General features: G+C 42.6%; 1 protein-coding gene across 1 annotated transcript in view; it reads left to right on the forward strand.

Annotated features, from left to right (window-relative positions):
• The window catches only part of NADSYN1 (NAD synthetase 1), a 217,194-nt gene that overhangs the window by 83,598 nt on the left and 114,050 nt on the right, over positions 1 to 19,546 (forward strand). Inside the window, exon 10 of the mRNA XM_086959527.1 lies at positions 177 to 251. Coding sequence (XP_086815653.1) covers positions 177 to 251 — 75 coding nt within the window. The remainder of the gene's footprint in view (positions 1 to 176; positions 252 to 19,546) is intronic.

The following is a 19,546-nucleotide window of genomic DNA, read 5'->3' on the forward strand; positions in this document are numbered from 1 at the left end:
AGGTTGTTTTGGGTACAATGATATCCACCTAAATGGTATATTTGTACTGTGCTCCTTTATCTCTGTTGGTCTAAAATCACATATGTGCATGAATATGTTAAGGGGGACAAGTGGACTCCTCTATTTCATTAACAATGGTGTGTGCTCACTTTGCTGATATAATCCTTGTTCCACAGGAGGTCTTGACTGCAACATTGGATTTGGAAGATATTAGGAGTTACAGGGCAGAGATGTCCTCTCGAAGCCTGGCGGTAAGAAATCAACCTGATGACTAAAAATGTAAGCATTTGTGCCTTCTTTAAATGGCTCTCAATGCTTATGATTGTGTCCTACCCTAAAATTCCTTCAAACTGCTGTTTTGGGAACGTGTGTGAAAAGAGTATAAACTTTTTAATAGAAAATACATTATTTTGACCTATTCTGACATGTTATGTGGCGGCTACACAAACTGTTATCAATTTTATTAAATCATACATGTTAATAGTTATGCATTCCATATATATATATATATATATATATATATATATTCAATGAAAAAACCATAGGTTATAGGCCATATATAGTTAGGAATTAGCATTTACAAAACCTTATTTTACTCGCATAAAACCATTGAAATTCCATATATAGTTAGCTAACTATAAGCGCTAACTATATATCGCGCACCCGCAATCCACTGCTGATGATGTCACATATTACATCATTCATGACATGGTCAGTGACATCACTGATGACATCACTGATCAAAACAACCAGTGATTGTATGTGTCTGTAAAGTTTAAATATGTTTCACATATTGAAGAATGAGTGGATGTATAAGTGTCTGGATGAAGAATTTAGTAGGTGCATGACTGACTGTATGAGTGAGTGATTAAATGTGTCTCACTGAGTACATGGGTTAGTGACTAAACTGTCTTAATTCGTGCATCAGTATGTTTGTTGTTGTGTAAGCTGCTGCATGTGTTGATCAGTAGCTATAAGAGTGGCCATATAGGTTATTGATTGGTTGCCCAAATATTTGAATGGGAGGCTGAGTGTGTGTGTGGGTGGCTGGGAGGTGCGTGACTCTGTGCATAGATGTGTAAGCAGTTGATTCACTAGGAGTATGAGTTCAAGAGTGCATGTGGAAACAGCTATATGGGCGGTTGACTGTGCATGGGTGTGTTGGTGAGTGAATGGATTTCTCATTGCTACATGTGCAAGTAAGTACGTATGTAAAACACAATACATGTGAGAGTTGAGATATATAAATAACTGAACATAAGAGCCAGTGAATGTGTGAGTGGCTGTATCGATCACTGTGAGCTTGTATCAGGGATTATATAAGAGAGTAAATATGTGTTATTATATGTTTGAATAAGTAAGATGTGTATAACTGTATAGTTGAGGAAATGGAGGTGTGATTGATTCTTTGCATGACTGACTAGGTGTGTGAGTAACTCCATGGATGAGTGACAGTCTGTGAGTGTCTGTTTATACTGAGTGTATGTAAGGTTATATTAGAGTCTGAAGAGGTTCATTGTATTATCACATGAGTGATGTGATCAGTGATGACAAATGAGATGTCATCAGTGATGTCATTTGAATTGTCATCAGTGATGTCATCAGTGATGTCATTTGAGATGTCATCATTGATATCATTTGAGTTGTCATCAGTGATGTCATTTGAGATGTCATCAGTGATGTCATCAGTGATGTCACTGACCATGTCATGAATGATGTAATATGTGACATCATCAGCAGTGGATTGCGGGTGCGCGATATATAGTTAGCGCTTATAGTTAGCTAACTATATATGGAATTTCAATGGTTTTATGCGAGTAAAATAAGGTTTTGTAAATGCTAATTCCTAACTATATATGGCCTATAACCTATGGTTTTTTCATTGAATTTTCAAGGTTTTGTAAATGCAAATTCCTAACTATATATCCACTATAACCTATGGTTTTTTCTGTGAATTTCATTGGTTTTTTAATAGCAAATATGAAAAGCTTTAAAATGTCAAGTACGTGATAGATAAAAACATTTTCGTATTTATGCACGCTGATGTGCTTTGAACGCTGCCCCCCCCCCCTCCCCTCTTTTGCCTTAGTAGTACTCTCTCTTTGCAGATACAGAAGGGTAGTTAACGCAGGCCTTTACCCCCGTTGTAATCCGTCGTACCTCCTTGTCTCTCCATTTGATTGATTGTTGTCCAAGCATTTACTGTTTTAGAATTGGTTCTCTTTGGATCATTCTCTATTTACAAACAAGCACAAAGTCGCAATACTCTGTTTAGTCTTTGCAGATAGTGAAAAATCGTGTAAAAAAATAAAAGTAATCGAGCAAAATCAGTAGGCCACTAATTGGATCTCTTTTTGACCTCGCTAAAATAGAAATATTAGGAACAACCCTTCTTGAGAAATACGAAAATAGTGAGATGAACTGAGCTCCACACCATGAGGGCTGCAAGACAGCTCGGCTCCATCACCCATCCCGCACAAAATAATGACAAACCCTATGCAAATATTAAAAATATAGACAACACACCAGCAAAGAAACAGGGTAAAACATTTTATTAAAAAACTATTTACATAACGTTGGTTTATAAGATGATGTCAGTAGTGGACCGATGTGTGAATAGATCGAAAACAGCACAAGGCTCCAAGATCCGGATAGCAAGCTCCTGGATGTTGGGTGCCATAGTTTAGAGTTCTGAATTTCAGCCTTTTTCAATGCCTGTGCTTTGTTGAATCAAAATGGCGGCTTGACACAAAGCTGACTCAAGCGTTGTTACTGATGCTATGCAGACCAAAACTGGTTTTCAGTTTGTACATTTTTCTAGATTTTTCAATCCAAGTTTGGTTGACTTTGTAGAACGATGGCTTCAGATTTTCAACATACGGTGTGGTGGCGCTGACTGGGAGGGGGCGCTTCGCTCCTGCCCCCTCCCCAAGTAAGATTTTCATACGTGAAAGTACGTTAATGGTTTTGGTCCCTGAGATGCTTCGATGTCACTACCATTCTCAAATAGCATAAGTTCTGGATGTTGGGTGCCATAGTTAAGAGTTCTGAGCAGCGCTTGTAACACTGTCTGAAGCTTATTTCCACCTACTGCAGCTTCACTATTCTCAAAGTAAGTGAGTGTCGTTTGTGGACCTGACTGCATTAGAAAACAATGTGATATGTTACCTTCCTAAACAGCTTGACGGAGGCCCCTGAGGGGCGCTGTGATGGCCATGGACTCGGAGAAGACGCTTGGCTCCGACACCCTCCCCAAGTCTTATAGCACTGGTGTAGCCTGAGATCGCCCCCGACATAGGCGGCCGGCTCCCGGGGTCCGGCGGTACTTTTTGCCTTTTGATGACTCTTCAATTCTGGACCTTGTCCCACAATCCGTTTGACCTGAAGACAAGCTGTAGTGAGGCGCCCCTTTATCGTTTTAGTTGCCATTCCGCCCGCTTTTGCTACACTGTGCCTCTTCCGCCATTCAGCTGTTTTCCGCCCGCTCTTGCGACTACAGCGTCTCGCTCACCATGTAGTTGAGATGCGCCCGCTCTTGCGGTGCAGCGATAGGCGGCTGCCACAGGACTCTCAAAATGGCGGCCGGCTCTTCGGTTTTGGGCCTGGTCCACTAAAATGGCCCTGGGACACCTTGGAACTCGGACGCTTGTCTGCTAGGGCTTGGGTCCCATTCTCGAAAAGCGTCCCCTCAGCCGTGAAGATTCTACAAAAGTCTTGGGGGCCTCCGACTCCCGCAGGCTTCTGGTGGGGAGCGGCTGCCATGATTGCTCGTGGAATGGCCACGACGGAGCTACGAGATGGTAGTGGTCTCATGCTGACGCCAGCTTTAGTCTGAAACATCCAGAAACACTGTAGACTACCAATTCGATCAGTTCCGGTAGCGCCCCAACATGACCCGGAAGAGAAGAACTTGCCCTCCCCTCTTTGACTGATGGTTCTTGTTGCCTGTCCCCTCTGTTGTCATTTAACAGAACTTTTTGGACTGCTGAAAGGGGTTGTGTTCTGAACGCTGGTTGGTGGAGACATTTAGACTATATTCTTGACCTACGTTGTCGCGTAATGCGTTTTATGACACGCCGCGTTAGCGCACCCGGAAGTGATCCGAGGCGCGGCGCGCAGCGCGTAACGTAAGCATAACAGGTCATGTGACTTGTTAATAAAACTTTTCATTGGTTCATTTTACTTTTGTTAATTTAATGATGAAAAGCTTGGTCATATGACCTAAAAATTACGCTTTTTATTATTTTCGAACAATATTTTTTTTTCAAACATATGTTATAATATTCCAGGCTAATGTACTTTCCCGGAAAATTTACAACTGTCTTGCAAGTAAAATATATTCCTTTTTCGAGAAAAAGGGCGTTTCTTCCTTCCATGACGGAGCCGTTGAGTAAAAGAGATTCGGCCTGCTGTCTTAGTCGCCGATACGCCTGATTATCAGATTCTTATCGATCACTTTATGTTGCAGACATGAAAAACACAACTGCCCTTGACCATTTATCTTTACTGCGTTCCTACATATTATACCTTTTATCCGTCATGTAATTGGACTGCTTTATTTCACTTGCCTTTTACTGATTCGAAAACAGTCACTAAAAGTAAAAACTTTACAAATGAAAATACTACTACCGTGTTTGGTTTTAAAAACCTTTATTGTGAAAATGTCAGTATACAAATACGGGCCTATAACCACGTGGGCCGGCCACGGAGCAAACTCAAATCGTATATGATGAGGAGACATTTACACTGTAGAAGAACGTAACGAGCGGGCCATTAGGTGACAAGAACAAAGGTGTCTAACAGTTGCGGAATCGGTGGACGTACATTTTGTAATTAAAATACGACAGGGCCACTTACAATAACATTTTCTAGATATACATTTGCGGGCAAAGAGTTACGAGTCCCATTTATACCGGCGCCATTTTGGGCGAGGCCGGGCAGGTCCAAGATATAGTCAAAATGTCTCCACCAACCATCGGCCAGACCAGAACCCCTTTCGGCCCTTTATGTTACAAGATGGTGTCTTCCATTCAGAAAATATTGGTGGCAGCATTTTGAAAGGAAACAGAAACAGCCGTTCTCCTAGTGAGTTTCACATTGTTACATTTAGGAAGAATGTTGAAGAGTAGTATGTGGAAAATCTGAAGCCATTTTTCTACAAACTCTCAATCAGACTTGGATGGAAAAAAAAACCTGAAGAATGTACAAACTGAAAACCAATTTTTGTCTGTATAGCACCAACAGTAACGCTTGAGTCAGCTTTGTGTCAAGCCGCCATTTTCATTCAATCAATAGCGTCCCCCTGCACACATTCAGGGACCTGGTCGTGTCTTCAAATGAAACGCATTGTAGGAAAAGAAGCAGAAAGGAAAAGGAAAAAAGTTCCGCCGGACCTAGTGAAGCTGCAGCAGGTGCAAATAAGCTTCAGACAGTATTACAAGCACTGCTCAGAACTTTCAACTGAGGCACTCAACATCCAGGACTTGCCATTCGGATCTTGGCGCCTTGTATTTTTGTTTTGTTTTTGATGGAGGGGAAAGAACAAAAAACAGACATTGAAAAAGGCTCAACAGTGCAGGGCGCCTTGTGCTGGTTCCGACCTATTCACACATCGGTCCGCTACTGACATCACCTCATAAACCAACGGGGCACCCCACGCCGATTTTCGGCGCAGCATTGTAGGATGGCCACACCAGTGCGGCAATTTGCTGGACACCACCTCGGTGCCATCCAGATCTCGGCGCGTTCATTCATTCAATAGCGTCCCCCTGCACACATTCAGGGACCTGGTCGTGTCTTCAGAAGAAACGCATTGTAGGAAAAGAAGCAGAAAGGAAAAGGCAACAAGTTCCGCCGGACCTAGTGAAGCTGCAGCAGGTGCAAATAAGCTTCAGACAGTTCTACAAGCACTGCTCAGAAATCTCAACTGAGGCACTCAACATCCAGGACTTGCCATTCGGATCTTGGCGCCTTGTGCTGGTTCCGACCTATTCACACATCAGTCCACTACTGACATCACCTCATAAGCCAACGGGGCACCCCACGCCGACTTCCGGCGCAGCATTGTAGGATGGCCACACCAGTGCAGCCACTTGCTGGACACCACCTCGGTGCCATCCGGATCTCAGCGCGTTCGAGTCACTGTGCCGGAAGAGTGACCGGAACTCAGCTGAACACGCCGTCTTTCGGCGCAGCATTGTAGGATGGCCACACCAGTACGGCAATTTGCTGGACACCACCTCGGCGCCATCCGGATCTCGGCGCGTTCGAGTCACTGTACCGCAACAGTGACCGCAATTCAGCTGGACACGCCGTCTTTCGGCGCAGCATTGTAGGATGGCCACACCAGTGCGGCAATTTGCTGGACACCACCTCGGTGCCATCCGGATCTCGGCGCGTTGTGCTGCCTTCGGCCTATTCGCACATCGGTCCGCTACTGACGCCGCCTCACGTGCCAACGGATTTTCTACGCTTTTTGTAGCCCTATGTCGCATAACAGGTCATGTGACTTGTTTATAAAACTTTTCATTGGTTCATTTTACTTTTGGTTTCCTAAAGATGGAAGGCTTGGTCATATGACCTAAAAATAACACTTTTCATTGGTTTAGAACATTTTTTTTTCCCAAACGATGAAAGCCCCACCTTGTTTCTGGATCATTCAGACTGAAGCTGGCGTCAGCATGAGAGCACCACCATCTCGTGGCTCCGTCGTGGTCATTCCGCGAGCAATCATGGCAGCCGCTCCCCACCGGAAGCCTGCGGGAGTCGGGGGCCCCCAAGACTTTTATACAATCTTCACGGCTGAGGGGACGCTTTTCGAGAATGTAGCCCAAGCCCTAGCAGGCAAGCGTCCGACTTCCAAGGTGTCCCAGGGCCATTTCAGTGGACCAGGCCCAAAACCGAAGAGCCGTCCGCCATTTTGACAGCCATGTGGCAGCCGCCTATCGCTGCACTGCAAGAGTGGGAGCAATTCCACAACATGGTGAGCGAGACGCTGTGGCCGCAAGAGCGAGCGCAACTCAGCTAGATGGCCGCCACCTGGGGAGGCCCGTTCACGCCGCCTCCCCCCCCCCCCCCCCCCCCCCGGGCCGCCGCACGCCAATTTTCGGAGCAGCATTGTAGGATACCAAAACCAGTGCGGCAGTTTACTGGACATCACCTGGGTGCCTGTCGTACATGTTGTGTCAGCCATGTGACACTGGACACAGACCGCTACTGACGAGGCCTCCCCCCGCACCACCCGGGACGCCCCACGCTGTTTTTCTGTGCTGCATTGTAGGATCCCTAAACCAGTGCGGCACCCAGGCGACATCACCTGGGTGCCGTCCAGAACTCTGCACGTTGTGCTGCCTTGGGACTATTCGCACAACAGACCGCTACTGACGAGGCCTCCCCCCGCCCCACCCGGGACGCCCCACGCCAATTTTCGGAGCAGCATTGTAGGATCCCTAAACCAGTGCGGCACCCAGGCGACATCACCTGGGTGCCGTCCAGAACTCTGCACGTTGTGCTGCCTTGGGACTATTCGCACAAAAGACAGCTTCTAACCATTGTTGCTTTTTGTGTTAATAAATGTTTAAATGTTTTTAGTTTTTGTTCTGTTCATTATCGTTAAAAGTTAATAAAGTTTTATAACCTTAATTTTTTGGAGTGTTATCTATTTTTTGAAAAACGGGTGAATGGGGCCTTGAATCGGGTTATTGTCATGTGTGGGCTTTGGAAGTGTGCTGCTGCAGGATCGGACATTTCAAACTCAAATGCACGTTCTTTTTCTTACCTTTCCGAAGCATGGAGCGCAATAGCAGGCAGAGAAAGGGTGATGCACGTGTTGAACACTACCTGACCTGGCAAGTTGCTGGCAGTGCCCCCCCGCCCGCTCCTGAAAGAGGGCACACACACACCGCCGCCCCGAGTACTTCACAAATCTTTAAAAGACCATGCGCTTGTTCATGAGGCTTAAATGGTTTATCACCTCTTCTAGAACCCCTACATCGACCCTCTGACGTTTCATGGAAAAATTACCATGTAACACAATACCAAGCCATGTCAGCTGAAACCCCCAAGGAATCGTGGGGCATATTATCAAGGGGGTTTATCTCCGCTTTTTTGGCTTTAAAAACCATGAAAGCGGAGATAAAATTATTTCCCTATTATCAAGCTGTCGCTAACACCAGTTAGTGACACCTAAAAGGAGATAGCGACCATCTTGGGCCCGGCTTTGCATGTCAGTGATACTTATCACTAATGACATGCAAAGTGGCGTGCCAAGATGTTAGCGACTGGAAACAGTCCCTAACATCGCTACCTTCTATTACCAACTTTTGGAGATATTCGCGCTAAGCGCGAATATCTCCAAAATCTAACACCTGCCCTGAGCAGTTCTTAGCCATGTTATCCAATGGGAGGTGGATAACATGGCTAAGAGCATTAGGTCGATAATACATGAATATCGCTGACTTTTCTGCGATAATAGCAAGGTTTATCTGCGATAAAAATCGCCGATGTGCGGCGATAATTTTTGTCTCTAAACAAGTTATAGACAAAAATTATCGCTAGTTGTTCGTAATATGCCCCCGGGTTTTTGCTTGCAGAAATCGGGAGGCGGGAGACTAGCACTGAAATCAGTACTCACACGCCTGAATCAGGAGGATTGGCATGTCTGAATTCTCTACAGCTGGGGCCATAAACTACATCCGCAGGGGTAGGTGATAGCCTGGGACCAGCCTGGCATCTAAAATGGCTGCCGTGCACGACAAAATTGTGGCATTCGAAAAAAGGCAAGATGGCGCAGCCGCTGGAAGAGATATATCAACATATATCAGCCTCCTCAGCCACCCTCAGGAAACATAGGGGATTAGGATATGTCTCCCGCACCCCCTTATACCTAGTACTTTAATTAACGAAGCACAAAATGGCGAATTCCCGTTTCGCTACCAGTTTGCGGCCCAGTTCGCGGCCCGTGAAGCGCTTCTACCGTGAAAAATCATTTTTTTTTTATTTTCCCCACGGGACCCTTTAATAACCCCAACAACATTCCTAGGGGGTCAAGAGGGGGATACCTTGCCCCCTTTCATTAAATTCCCCCTTAGTTTTTCACCTTTTCTTCTCTCTCGATCCTACCGAGAGACAAGATGGCGGCCGCTCCGGACTGTCACGCAGCAAAAAAAAAAAAAAAGCTCACGCACAGCCGCTGGAAGAGATGTATCAACATATATCAGCCTCCTCACCCACCCTCAGGAAACATAGGGGATTAGGATACGTCTCCCGCACCCACTTATAACTAGTAATTTAATTTACGAAGCACAAAATGGCGAATTCCCGTTTCGCTACCAGTTCGCGGCCGCGCTTCTACCGTGAAAAATCATTTTTTTTTTATTTTCCCCACGGGACCCTTTAATAACCCCAACAACATTCCTAGGGGGTCAAGAGGGGGATACCTTGCCCCCTTTCATTAAATTCCCCCTTCGTTTTCCACCTCTTCTTCTCTTTCGATCCTACCGAGAGACAAGATGGCGTCCGCTCCGGACTGTTTAGAATGTTGACAGACACCGGAGAGCCAATCAGCTTTCTGCGCGCAAAGTTCCGATAAGCGAAAAGTAAGCGGACCGGATCGCTGCCCAGAGCGCTGTTACAGATATATATCTTGGTTTGAACGTTAATTTCTCAAAAACTACTGGAGCACATATATTGAGACCTAGCAAAGGCACATCGGGCTAACAGTCCCTACAATTTTGCCAAGTTTCGTGCAAATCCATTCAGCCGTTCGAGCTAAAAGTGAGTCCAACCGCCCTATGGAAAACTCAATGCAAAAAACGCGTTTTGGGACCCCCCTTTTTTCTCAGCCCCCCTTGACGAAACCCCACCAAATTTTCAGAGGCTGCTCAGAAACAAAATGTGCCATTTTCCTGAAAATTTCAGCCGATTCCGTCCACAAACGCCAAAGTTATTAGACATAGAATTTTCAAAAGTCCCATAGGGAAAAAATTCTAACTATATATACCTACTGGCTATCGCCAGTAGGTAATATATATATATATATATATATATATATATATATATATATATATATATATATATGTGTATGTATATATATATCACACACGAGAAAATAATCCAGCACTCCGCTCGTTGGATGCAGTTAGGTTTATTGTAGCACACTGTTAGAGCCTACGCGTTTCGAACCAGATGGTTCATTCTCACGGCGGTGTTACACAGTAGTCCTACTTTGCTCTCAATATATCCATGCATATTACAGTGCATTCTGGGACATGCAGTTTTAGGCTGTACATTAATATATACGAACATTACTTCATGTTTGTATTACATTATTGTATATATAATGTTATTAGTTCGTGCTGTTTTTGCACTGTTTTTCACTTTTGGCGGCTGAGTGCCCGCTTTATGAATGGCATGTCCTTATGGCACTTGTGCTCGGTGTATTGGCAGTGTTCACAACTGTGCACTTAGTCTGTACTGCTTTGTACAATGCATGAGACCTACATGGGTTGGGTTCTTGGTTAGTCTGTGCTGTCAGTTTCCATATCTAGGGCTGAGTGCCCTTGCCACTGCCTTGACTTTACACCAATATTTCAAGCACCGATCAAGCAAAGCAATTAGTTATCAGTTAATGTACCTTGTCTCAATGTCTGACTGTTAAGCAGTTTAGAGAGTACCATTTAGAGATGAAAATATAACTCCTCATCCCCATTCAATCCTGTCGGCTGTTTGGTTTTGAAGCGCATGATAAGTTTTGATTCCAGTCTCCTTAGCTTTAGTTTTCTGTTCCCACCACGTTCATGTTGCTGGATTGAGGCCATGCCAAAAAATTGAATGTCCTTCCTTGTTTTGTTGTTATGTGTTGTTATATGTTTCGCCATGGCATAGGCGAAGTCTTTGTTTTGTATGGCACGGATGTGCTCCAGAATTCTTTTCTTCAAAGCACAGGTGGTGCTCCCAATGTACTTTTTACCACAGTAACATTGTAGCATATAGACTACAACACTGGTTTCACAGGTTATGTACTCTCTGATGGTGTAGATCTTGTTTGTTGGATCTGTTATTGCTTTCATATTTTTTCCTATTTTGCAGGCCTTGCAAGTACTGCATTTGACGAAGCCTTTTCTTTTCCGATAGCCAATTATTTGTTTTTTTGTCCTCATAGTGGCTATGTACCAAATGATCCGCTAGGTTGGGAGCTCTCCTGTAAGTTACCAAGGGTCTTTCTCCAACGTTCTTGCCTATGTCCGGATCTTTGACGATCAAATGCCAATACTTGCTAAGTAGTTTATGTATTTTGTAGCTTTCTTTGCTGTATGTGATGATCATTCTTGGAGGTTCAATCTTTGTTTGTTCTCCGTTGTTGTTTGTGTTCTTTGTTTTTGGCAATAGAGTTTCAGCTCTTGTTTTTGTCTAGCTTTGGTTTCTCCTTGCTGGATGTCATGGTATTTGTATCCGCGCTGCAGAAATCTGTCTTTTGTTTCTTTAAAGTTCTTTTCTAGTTCCCCATCTTCTGAACAATTTCTCCTCTTTCTCAATAATTCCCCATAGGGGATGCTTTTCTTCAGTTTCTCGGGGTGGAAGCTTCGTCCGTGCAATATACTGTTTGTGGCAGTTTTTTTCCTGAAAATGGTTGTTTGTATTTGGTTGTTGTACACATATACTTTAGTATCCAGGAATTCCACCTCTTTATTGCTGATATTGTAGGTGAATCTTAGCCCTACTTCGTTGTTGTTGAGTTCATTGAAGAATTTTAGGAAACCAGATTTTGTTCCTTTCATGTGGGAGTTTATATGAACATATGGCAAACTACGTTGACCATTTCTTATCACCAATTGTACCAACTTTAAGCTCGTACATTAAAGACACTGGTGATTTTTTGCGTATCTTAATGGAAACTGAATGGCAACCTACCTACATGCTTGTTACTATCGATGTTATTTCTTTATATACATCGATAGAACACGAGATAGGTATCAAAGCAGTACAATATTTCCTACAGCAGCGACCTATCAAGGAACGTGACCATTCAAAAATGTTGATCGAAATGATCAAACTTTGTTTATACAACAATGTATTCCTTTTTTGGTACCGCGATGGGAGTTTCCTTCTCTCCAAGCTATGCCAACCTCACCATGGGGTGGTGGGAGAAGAGCATAGCTTGGAGAGAAGAAAATTACCGACATATGGCCAATGAGCGTTATGGCTACGCTACATTGACGATCTCTTCTTGTTGTGGAAAGGAACAAAATCTGATTTCCTAAAATTCTTCAATGAACTCAACAACAACGAAGTAGGGCTAAGATTCACCTACAATATCAGCAATAAAGAGGTGGAATTCCTGGATACTAAAGTATATGTGTACAACAACCAAATACAAACAACCATTTTCAGGAAAAAAACTGCCACAAACAGTATATTGCACGAACGAAGCTTCCACCCCGAGAAACTGAAGAAAAGCATCCCCTATGGGGAATTATTGAGAATGAGGAGAAATTGTTCAGAAGATGGCGAACTAGAAAAGAACTTTAAAGAAACAAAAGAGAGATTTCTGCAGCGCGGATACAAATACCATGACATCCAGCAAGGAGAAACCAAAGCTAGACAAAAACAAGAGCTGAAACTCTATTGCCAAAAACAAAGAACACAAACAACAACGGAGAACAAACAAAGATTGAACCTCCAAGAATGATCATCACATACAGCAAAGAAAGCTACAAAATACATAAACTACTTAGCAAGTATTGGCATTTGATCGTCAAAGATCCGGACATAGGCAAGATCGTTGGAGAAAGACCCTTGGTAACTTACAGGAGAGCTCCCAACCTAGCGGATCATTTGGTACATAGCCACTATGAGGACAAAAAAACAAATAATTGGCTATCGGAAAAGAAAAGGCTTCGTCAAATGCAGTACTTGCAAGGCCTGCAAAATAGGAAAAAATATGAAAGCAATAACAGATCCAACAAACAAGATCTACACCATCAGAGAGTACATAACCTGTGAAACCAGTGTTGTAGTCTATATGCTACAATGTTACTGTGGTAAAAAGTACATTGGGAGCACCACCTGTGCTTTGAAGAAAAGAATTCTGGAGCACATCCGTGCCATACAAAACAAAGACTTCGCCTATGCCATGGCGAAACATATAACAACACATAACAACAAAACAAGGAAGGACATTCAATTTTTTGGCATGGCCTCAATCCAGCAACATGAACGTGGTGGGAACAGAAAACTAAAGCTAAGGAGACTGGAATCAAAACTTATCATGCGCTTCAAAACCAAACAGCCGACAGGATTGAATGGGGATGAGGAGTTATATTTTCATCTCTAAATGGTACTCTCTAAACTGCTTAACAGTCAGACATTGAGACAAGGTACATTAACTGATAACTAATTGCTTTTGCTTGATCGGTGCTTGAAATATTGGTGTAAAGTCAAGGCAGTGGCAAGGGCACTCAGCCCTAGATATGGAAACTGACAGCACAGACTAACCAAGAACCCAACCCATGTAGGTCTCATGCATTGTACAAAGCAGTACAGACTAAGTGCACAGTTGTGAACACTGCCAATACACCGAGCACAAGTGCCATAAGGACATGCCATTCATAAAGCGGGCACTCAGCCGCCAAAAGTGAAAAACAGTGCAAAAACAGCACGAACTAATAACATTATATATACAATAATGTAATACAAACATGAAGTAATGTTCGTATATATTAATGTACAGCCTAAAACTGCATGTCCCAGAATGCACTGTAATATGCATGGATATATTGAGAGCAAAGTAGGACTACTGTGTAACACTGCCGTGAGAAGGAACCATCTGGTTCGAAACGCGTAGGCTCTAACAGTGTGCTACAATAAACCTAACTGCATCCAACGAGCGGAGTGCTGGATTATTTTCTCGTGTGTGATTTAGTACGGGACCCGGTCCTGGTCCCGAGTCCAGCACCGGCTTACAAAGCGCTCCCTCTGCGACAGGACTTATCGTGATTGATATATATATATATATATATATATATATATATATATATATATATATATCCATATATATATATATCCAATATCCAAAGTATGCTAAATAAGCAACACGCGCACTCGGAGCAATATAACTTGGTTAAATTTATTTACCAACTAACGCTACGCGTTTCAGCACACTTGGTGCCTTGTTCACACGCGCCACCTGTCTAAGGGAGCAGGATTCTAGCAAAACCCCTCTTGGTGATATATATATATATATATATTCCGCGTTACCACCTCCGATTTTCCAGGTAAGTTTTTTTTTTCAGTTTTTCGTGAACCAACCAACCATGACGCGTTTCGAGCTTTGCAGCCCTTGTTCGCATGCGATATAGATATATATATTTATGTATGTACCTGTGTGTCTGTGTATATATATATTCACTTAAAAAAACATAGGTTTCAGGCCTTATATAGTTAGAAATTAGCATTAAAAAACATTGAAATTGCTCTTATATAGTTAGTTGGACTAACTATATTTCGCGCAGCTGCAATCCACTGCTGAAGATGTCACATATTACATCATTCATGACATGGTCAGTGACATCACTGATGACATCTCAAATGACATCTCAAATGACATCACTGATGACATCATCCAGTGACTGTGTGTTTCTGTAAAGTTTAAATTTGTTTTACATATTGAAGAATAAGTGGATGTATAAGTATCTGGATGAAGGATTTAGTAGGTGCGTGACTAACTGTATGAGTGAGTGATTAAATGTGTCTTACTAAATGCATTGGTTAGTGACTAAACTGTCTGAATGTGTGCATCAGTATGTCTGTTGTAGTGTAAGCTGCTGCATGTGTTGATCAGTAGCTATATGAGTGGCTATATGGGTTATTAATTGGTTGCCCAAGTATTTGTATGGGAGACTGAGAGTGTGTGTTGGTGGCTGGAAGGTGTGTGACTCTGTGCATAGATGTCTGAGCAATTGATTCACTAGGTGTATGAGTTCAAGAGTGCATGTGGAAACAGCTGTATGGGCGGTTGACTGTGTGCATGGGTGTGTTGGTGAGTGAATGGATATGTCAGTGCTACATGTCCAAGTAAGTACATATGTAAAACACAGTGCATGTGCATGTGATAGTTGGCATATATAAATGAGTAGACATGAGGGCCAGTGATTGTGCGAGTGGCTGTATGGATGGCTGTATGGATCATTGTGTACTTATATCCGTGATTGTATAAGAGAGTAAGTATGTGTTAGTATATGTCTGAATAAGTAAGGTGTTGTGTGTATAACTGTATAGTTGAGGAAATGGAAGTGTGGATTGATTCTTTGCATGACTGACTAGGTGTGTGAGTAACTCCATGGATGAGTGGCAGTGTGGGAGTGTCTGTATAGGTGTATGAGTGCATATGTTAGTGTTGTATTGATGAGTGACTGTATGTATGAGTGATTCTATGGGTGAATGAGTGGATGTGTGTGTAGACCTAGGAATCAGTGAGTACGTATGTAGTAACTGGTATTATGTGTCAATGGTTTCAAGAATGGTAGTCTGTATTTAACACTGGGTGTATCAAAGGTTATATTAGAGTGTGAGGAGGTGCATCGTATTATCACATGAATGAAATCATCAGTGGAATGTATGACATTACAACGCATGCTTTTACTACGCATGCCTTTAAATCGCAGGTTTTACCACACATGCTGTTACAACGCATGACGTCGAGGGGTGCTGGATAGGGAATAGTTTAATTTACTATTCAAACTCCAGTCCCCGTGTATAGTAGGGAAGGTGTTGGATAGTAAATTAAATCCATTCCCTATCCTAGAGCGCCCCCCAGCGCTAAGTGTTGTAATGACATGCGTTGTAATAGTTGCGTCGTAAAGGCACTACGTGGTAAAAGTTGCGTTGTAAAGGATGTTTCCCCATCAGTGATGTGATCAGTGATGTCAATTGAGATCCCATCAGTGATGTCATCAGTGTTGTCATTTGAGATGTCATCAGTGAAGTCACTGACTATGTCATGAATGTTGTAATATGTGACATCATCAGCAGTGGGTTGCGGGTGCGCCAAATATAGTTAGTCCAACTAACTATATAGGAGCAATTGCAATGTTTTTTTAAATGCCAATCCCTAACTATATAACGCCTGCACCTATGTTTTTTTTAAGTGAATTTGCAAGGTTTTTAAAATGCTAATTCCTAACTATATAAGACCTGTAACCTTTGGTTTTTTAAGTGAATTTGCAAGGTTTTTTAAATGCTAATTCCTAACTATATAGGTCCTGAAACCTATGTTTTTTTTAGTGAATTTGCAAGGTTTGTTAAATGCGAATTCATAACTATATCAGGCATGAATCCTATAGTTTTTTTCAATACATTTCAAAGGTTTTCTAAATGCTAATTCTATTAGCGGATAACGTTTAAATATGTTGTTATCCTTCTGGGACCACCTGAGCAGCCGTCTTGTTTCTCAGGAAAAGTAAGGCACAAGAGAGCACAAAAAAAGAGTGGAAAACGTGAAAAGGGGGCAGGGTAGAGACCCCCCTGACCCCTAGCCCTTCTCAGGGGGTCCCAGAAGGACCGCCAAGTGCAAAAACATTTTTTTATTTTTATTTTTAAATCACGTACCCCGTGAATTTTTTTTTTGTCCTTGGGGGTTTTTCTGGGACCCCCTGAGAAGGGCTAGAGGGTTGGGGGGTCTGTACCCTGCCCCCTTTTTGTGTTTTCCACTCTTGTTTTGGGCTCTCTCGTGCCTCAGTACTCCTGAAAAATAATATGGTGGCCAACACTTTCTGGTTTGGACAGTTTGGAATGTTGACAGTCGACTGCCAGCCAATCAGAAACGCGCTTGCGCACATAAGGGTACGCACGCGTACGGTGCGCGTACGGTGAGCGCATATAGATATATAATTTGCTCAAATTCAATTTTCTCAACAACTACTAGAGGGATTTACACCAAACATACAAAAGGCACTGCTGCATACCAGTCCCTACCATTTTGCCAAATCTGGTGTAATTCCGTTCTGCCGTTCGAGCTGTAGCCGTGTCAGAATGTCCCTATGGAAATTAACATGGGGAAAACACGTTTTGGGAGCCCCCTTTTTTCTCGGGCCCCGCTTGACGGATCCCCCCGAAACTTTCATGGAAGGAGCGGAGCGGAGCGAGGCAAATTTAAGGAAAATTACAGGCAGATCCCTCAATCGGCGCCATAGTTATTCCCAATAGAATGTTCAGAATTTCCTATGGTAACTAGGTCCTAACTATGTATACCTACTGGCTATCGCCAGTAGGTAATATATATGAACGCTCAAGGTCCCCTTACTCGAAAGGAACAACAGCACTCAGGAGGTGGTAGATTTCACAGCGGTCTCAGTTCAATTTGCAAAAGTCAACAAACAAAGGCGTTTCGGCGTCAGCCTTCGTCCGTGTCAATGACACTAGGCACATGATATCAATATAAACCCTCCTAGTGGTAGCAGACATAGGTGAAGGACAAACCCAAGATCGAATATGGGCGCCATCTTGTAGTGGATAAGGTGTAAATATCAACACAACAATTACCCTTCCAAAATCATCAAACCGTGTATCGGTTGAAAAAACAAGAGGTAGATGCCAAAATCCATAATTATACAAGTTATTCAATGTATCAGTATCTAGCCGTGGATCGGCATAAGTCCTTACATTATTAGTCTGCTGTAATAAGGATAAGGTTTATATCGGCATGAAAATCAAAGCGAAAATACATCCATAACCATATATACACATATATACACATATATACATAGCACCTGAAAAATATTACAGGAAAGTATATATACAAAAAATACATATGAAGATTATCCTAACTTCATATTCCTTCAAAGTTTCAGAAAGTATGTACATATATATACAGGTTAATGAATGGGCTGTACAAGTTCATAGTAAAAAGTCTGCAAAAAACTTTTTCTTGCTCCAGTTTACTGTACTCATTTACTAGAGTTATGAAACTCAAACACTTCTACTCCGAGGCCATCCTCAAGGCTTATATCTTATCTTAACAATGACTATAAAGCAGGATATCAACATAAGGCTCATAACCAATATAAGAAAGAATATAAGAAATTAATTTGCCTAGATGGATAGCCATTTCCTCCCCGCTGTTAAGGCCCCCCGGATGTTTCGTAGCTAAATCGATAATATATCTTGATTCCAGTCTTCTGAGTCGTCTTAATCTATCTCCACCCCTGATGTTATTAGGTACATGATCCAACCCAAAGTATGTTAATTTGGTACTGTCCTTATTATGGAAATCAGAAAAGTGACGCGCTACTGGGTATATATTCAACAAAACGTCTCTAAATAAAGAGAGAACTTGCCCTGCAAGAAAGGAGAGAAGTCCTCCATCTAATTGCATCAGACAGCTTGTAAATCGAATTGTCAATATTTCAAAATATATATATAGATCTATATATATAGATCTAGATATCCATCCATCCCTAGTAGTTATAGTTAGGACCTAGTTTCCATATTTGACAATAACTTTGCCATGGTTTGATTAATCCTCACAAACTTTTCAAAACTAGCTTGCCACTCACTTTAGCTGCTGTCTAGACAGTTTTGGGGTGATCCATCAAGTGTGGCCGAGAAAAATGTGGAGGTACAAAAATACGTTTTCCCCATGTTAATTTATAAAGGAACTTTAAACATGGCTACAGCCCAAACTGCTGTAGGAAATCACACCAGATTTGACAGAAAGGTAGATATTGGTTCAGGAAATTGCATTTTTGTGATTTGGGGTAAATGCTTACCGTAGTTGCAACGTTTTTAAAATAAATTTCCAATTGAGTGTGCAAATATATTTATCCAATACAAAGAGCTCCTACCGGGAGCCAGAGACCCAAGGAGGGCGGCACGCTGACTGGCGGAGCAGGCCGTTAATCACTTCAAAGTTCGGACTGGGTAGAGCGAGCACAAAGGTCACGATAGATGAGATAAGCACAGTGGATTTATTTCATCATAAACCCAGCGTTACGCGATTCAGCCGTACAACGGGCGAGTGTGTGTCAATGTGACTGGCTGTACGGGTGATTGACTGGTAGTATGAGTGGCTGTATGGACGACTGAATGGTTGTGGGAGTGGCTGTTCGAGTGAATGAGTGGGTGTGTGAGTGGCGTAATGGACGAGTGAGTGAGTGTGTGAGTACTGTTATGGGGTCTGTGAATGGGTATGTGAGTGGCTGTGTGGGTGTATGAGTGGGCGTACAATAGGTTATATGGGGGTGTGATTGGGTGTGTGAGTGGTTCTGTGGAAGGAGTCATCATTGATGTCATTTGAGATGTCATCAGTGATGTCATTGACCATCTATGAGTAATGTAATATGTGTGGTCATGAGCAGTGCATTCTGGGACGTAAGTTATAGTTAGCTCATGCAACTATAACTGTTGAATTTTTGTGGTGTTGTACGAGTAAAATCTGAGCCTAACTGTAACATCCATTTAACCACTGTTTTTTTAAGTGAATTTCTTTAACTAGTAGACTCATTTGCAGAGTGGTAGAGAAAGGGGGCGAGGCTTCTGACCAGCTCTCCAG

Source organism: Lissotriton vulgaris, chromosome 2_2 (genome assembly GCF_964263255.1).
Source record: "Lissotriton vulgaris chromosome 2_2, aLisVul1.2, whole genome shotgun sequence".
NCBI classification, from domain to species: domain Eukaryota; kingdom Metazoa; phylum Chordata; class Amphibia; order Caudata; family Salamandridae; genus Lissotriton; species Lissotriton vulgaris.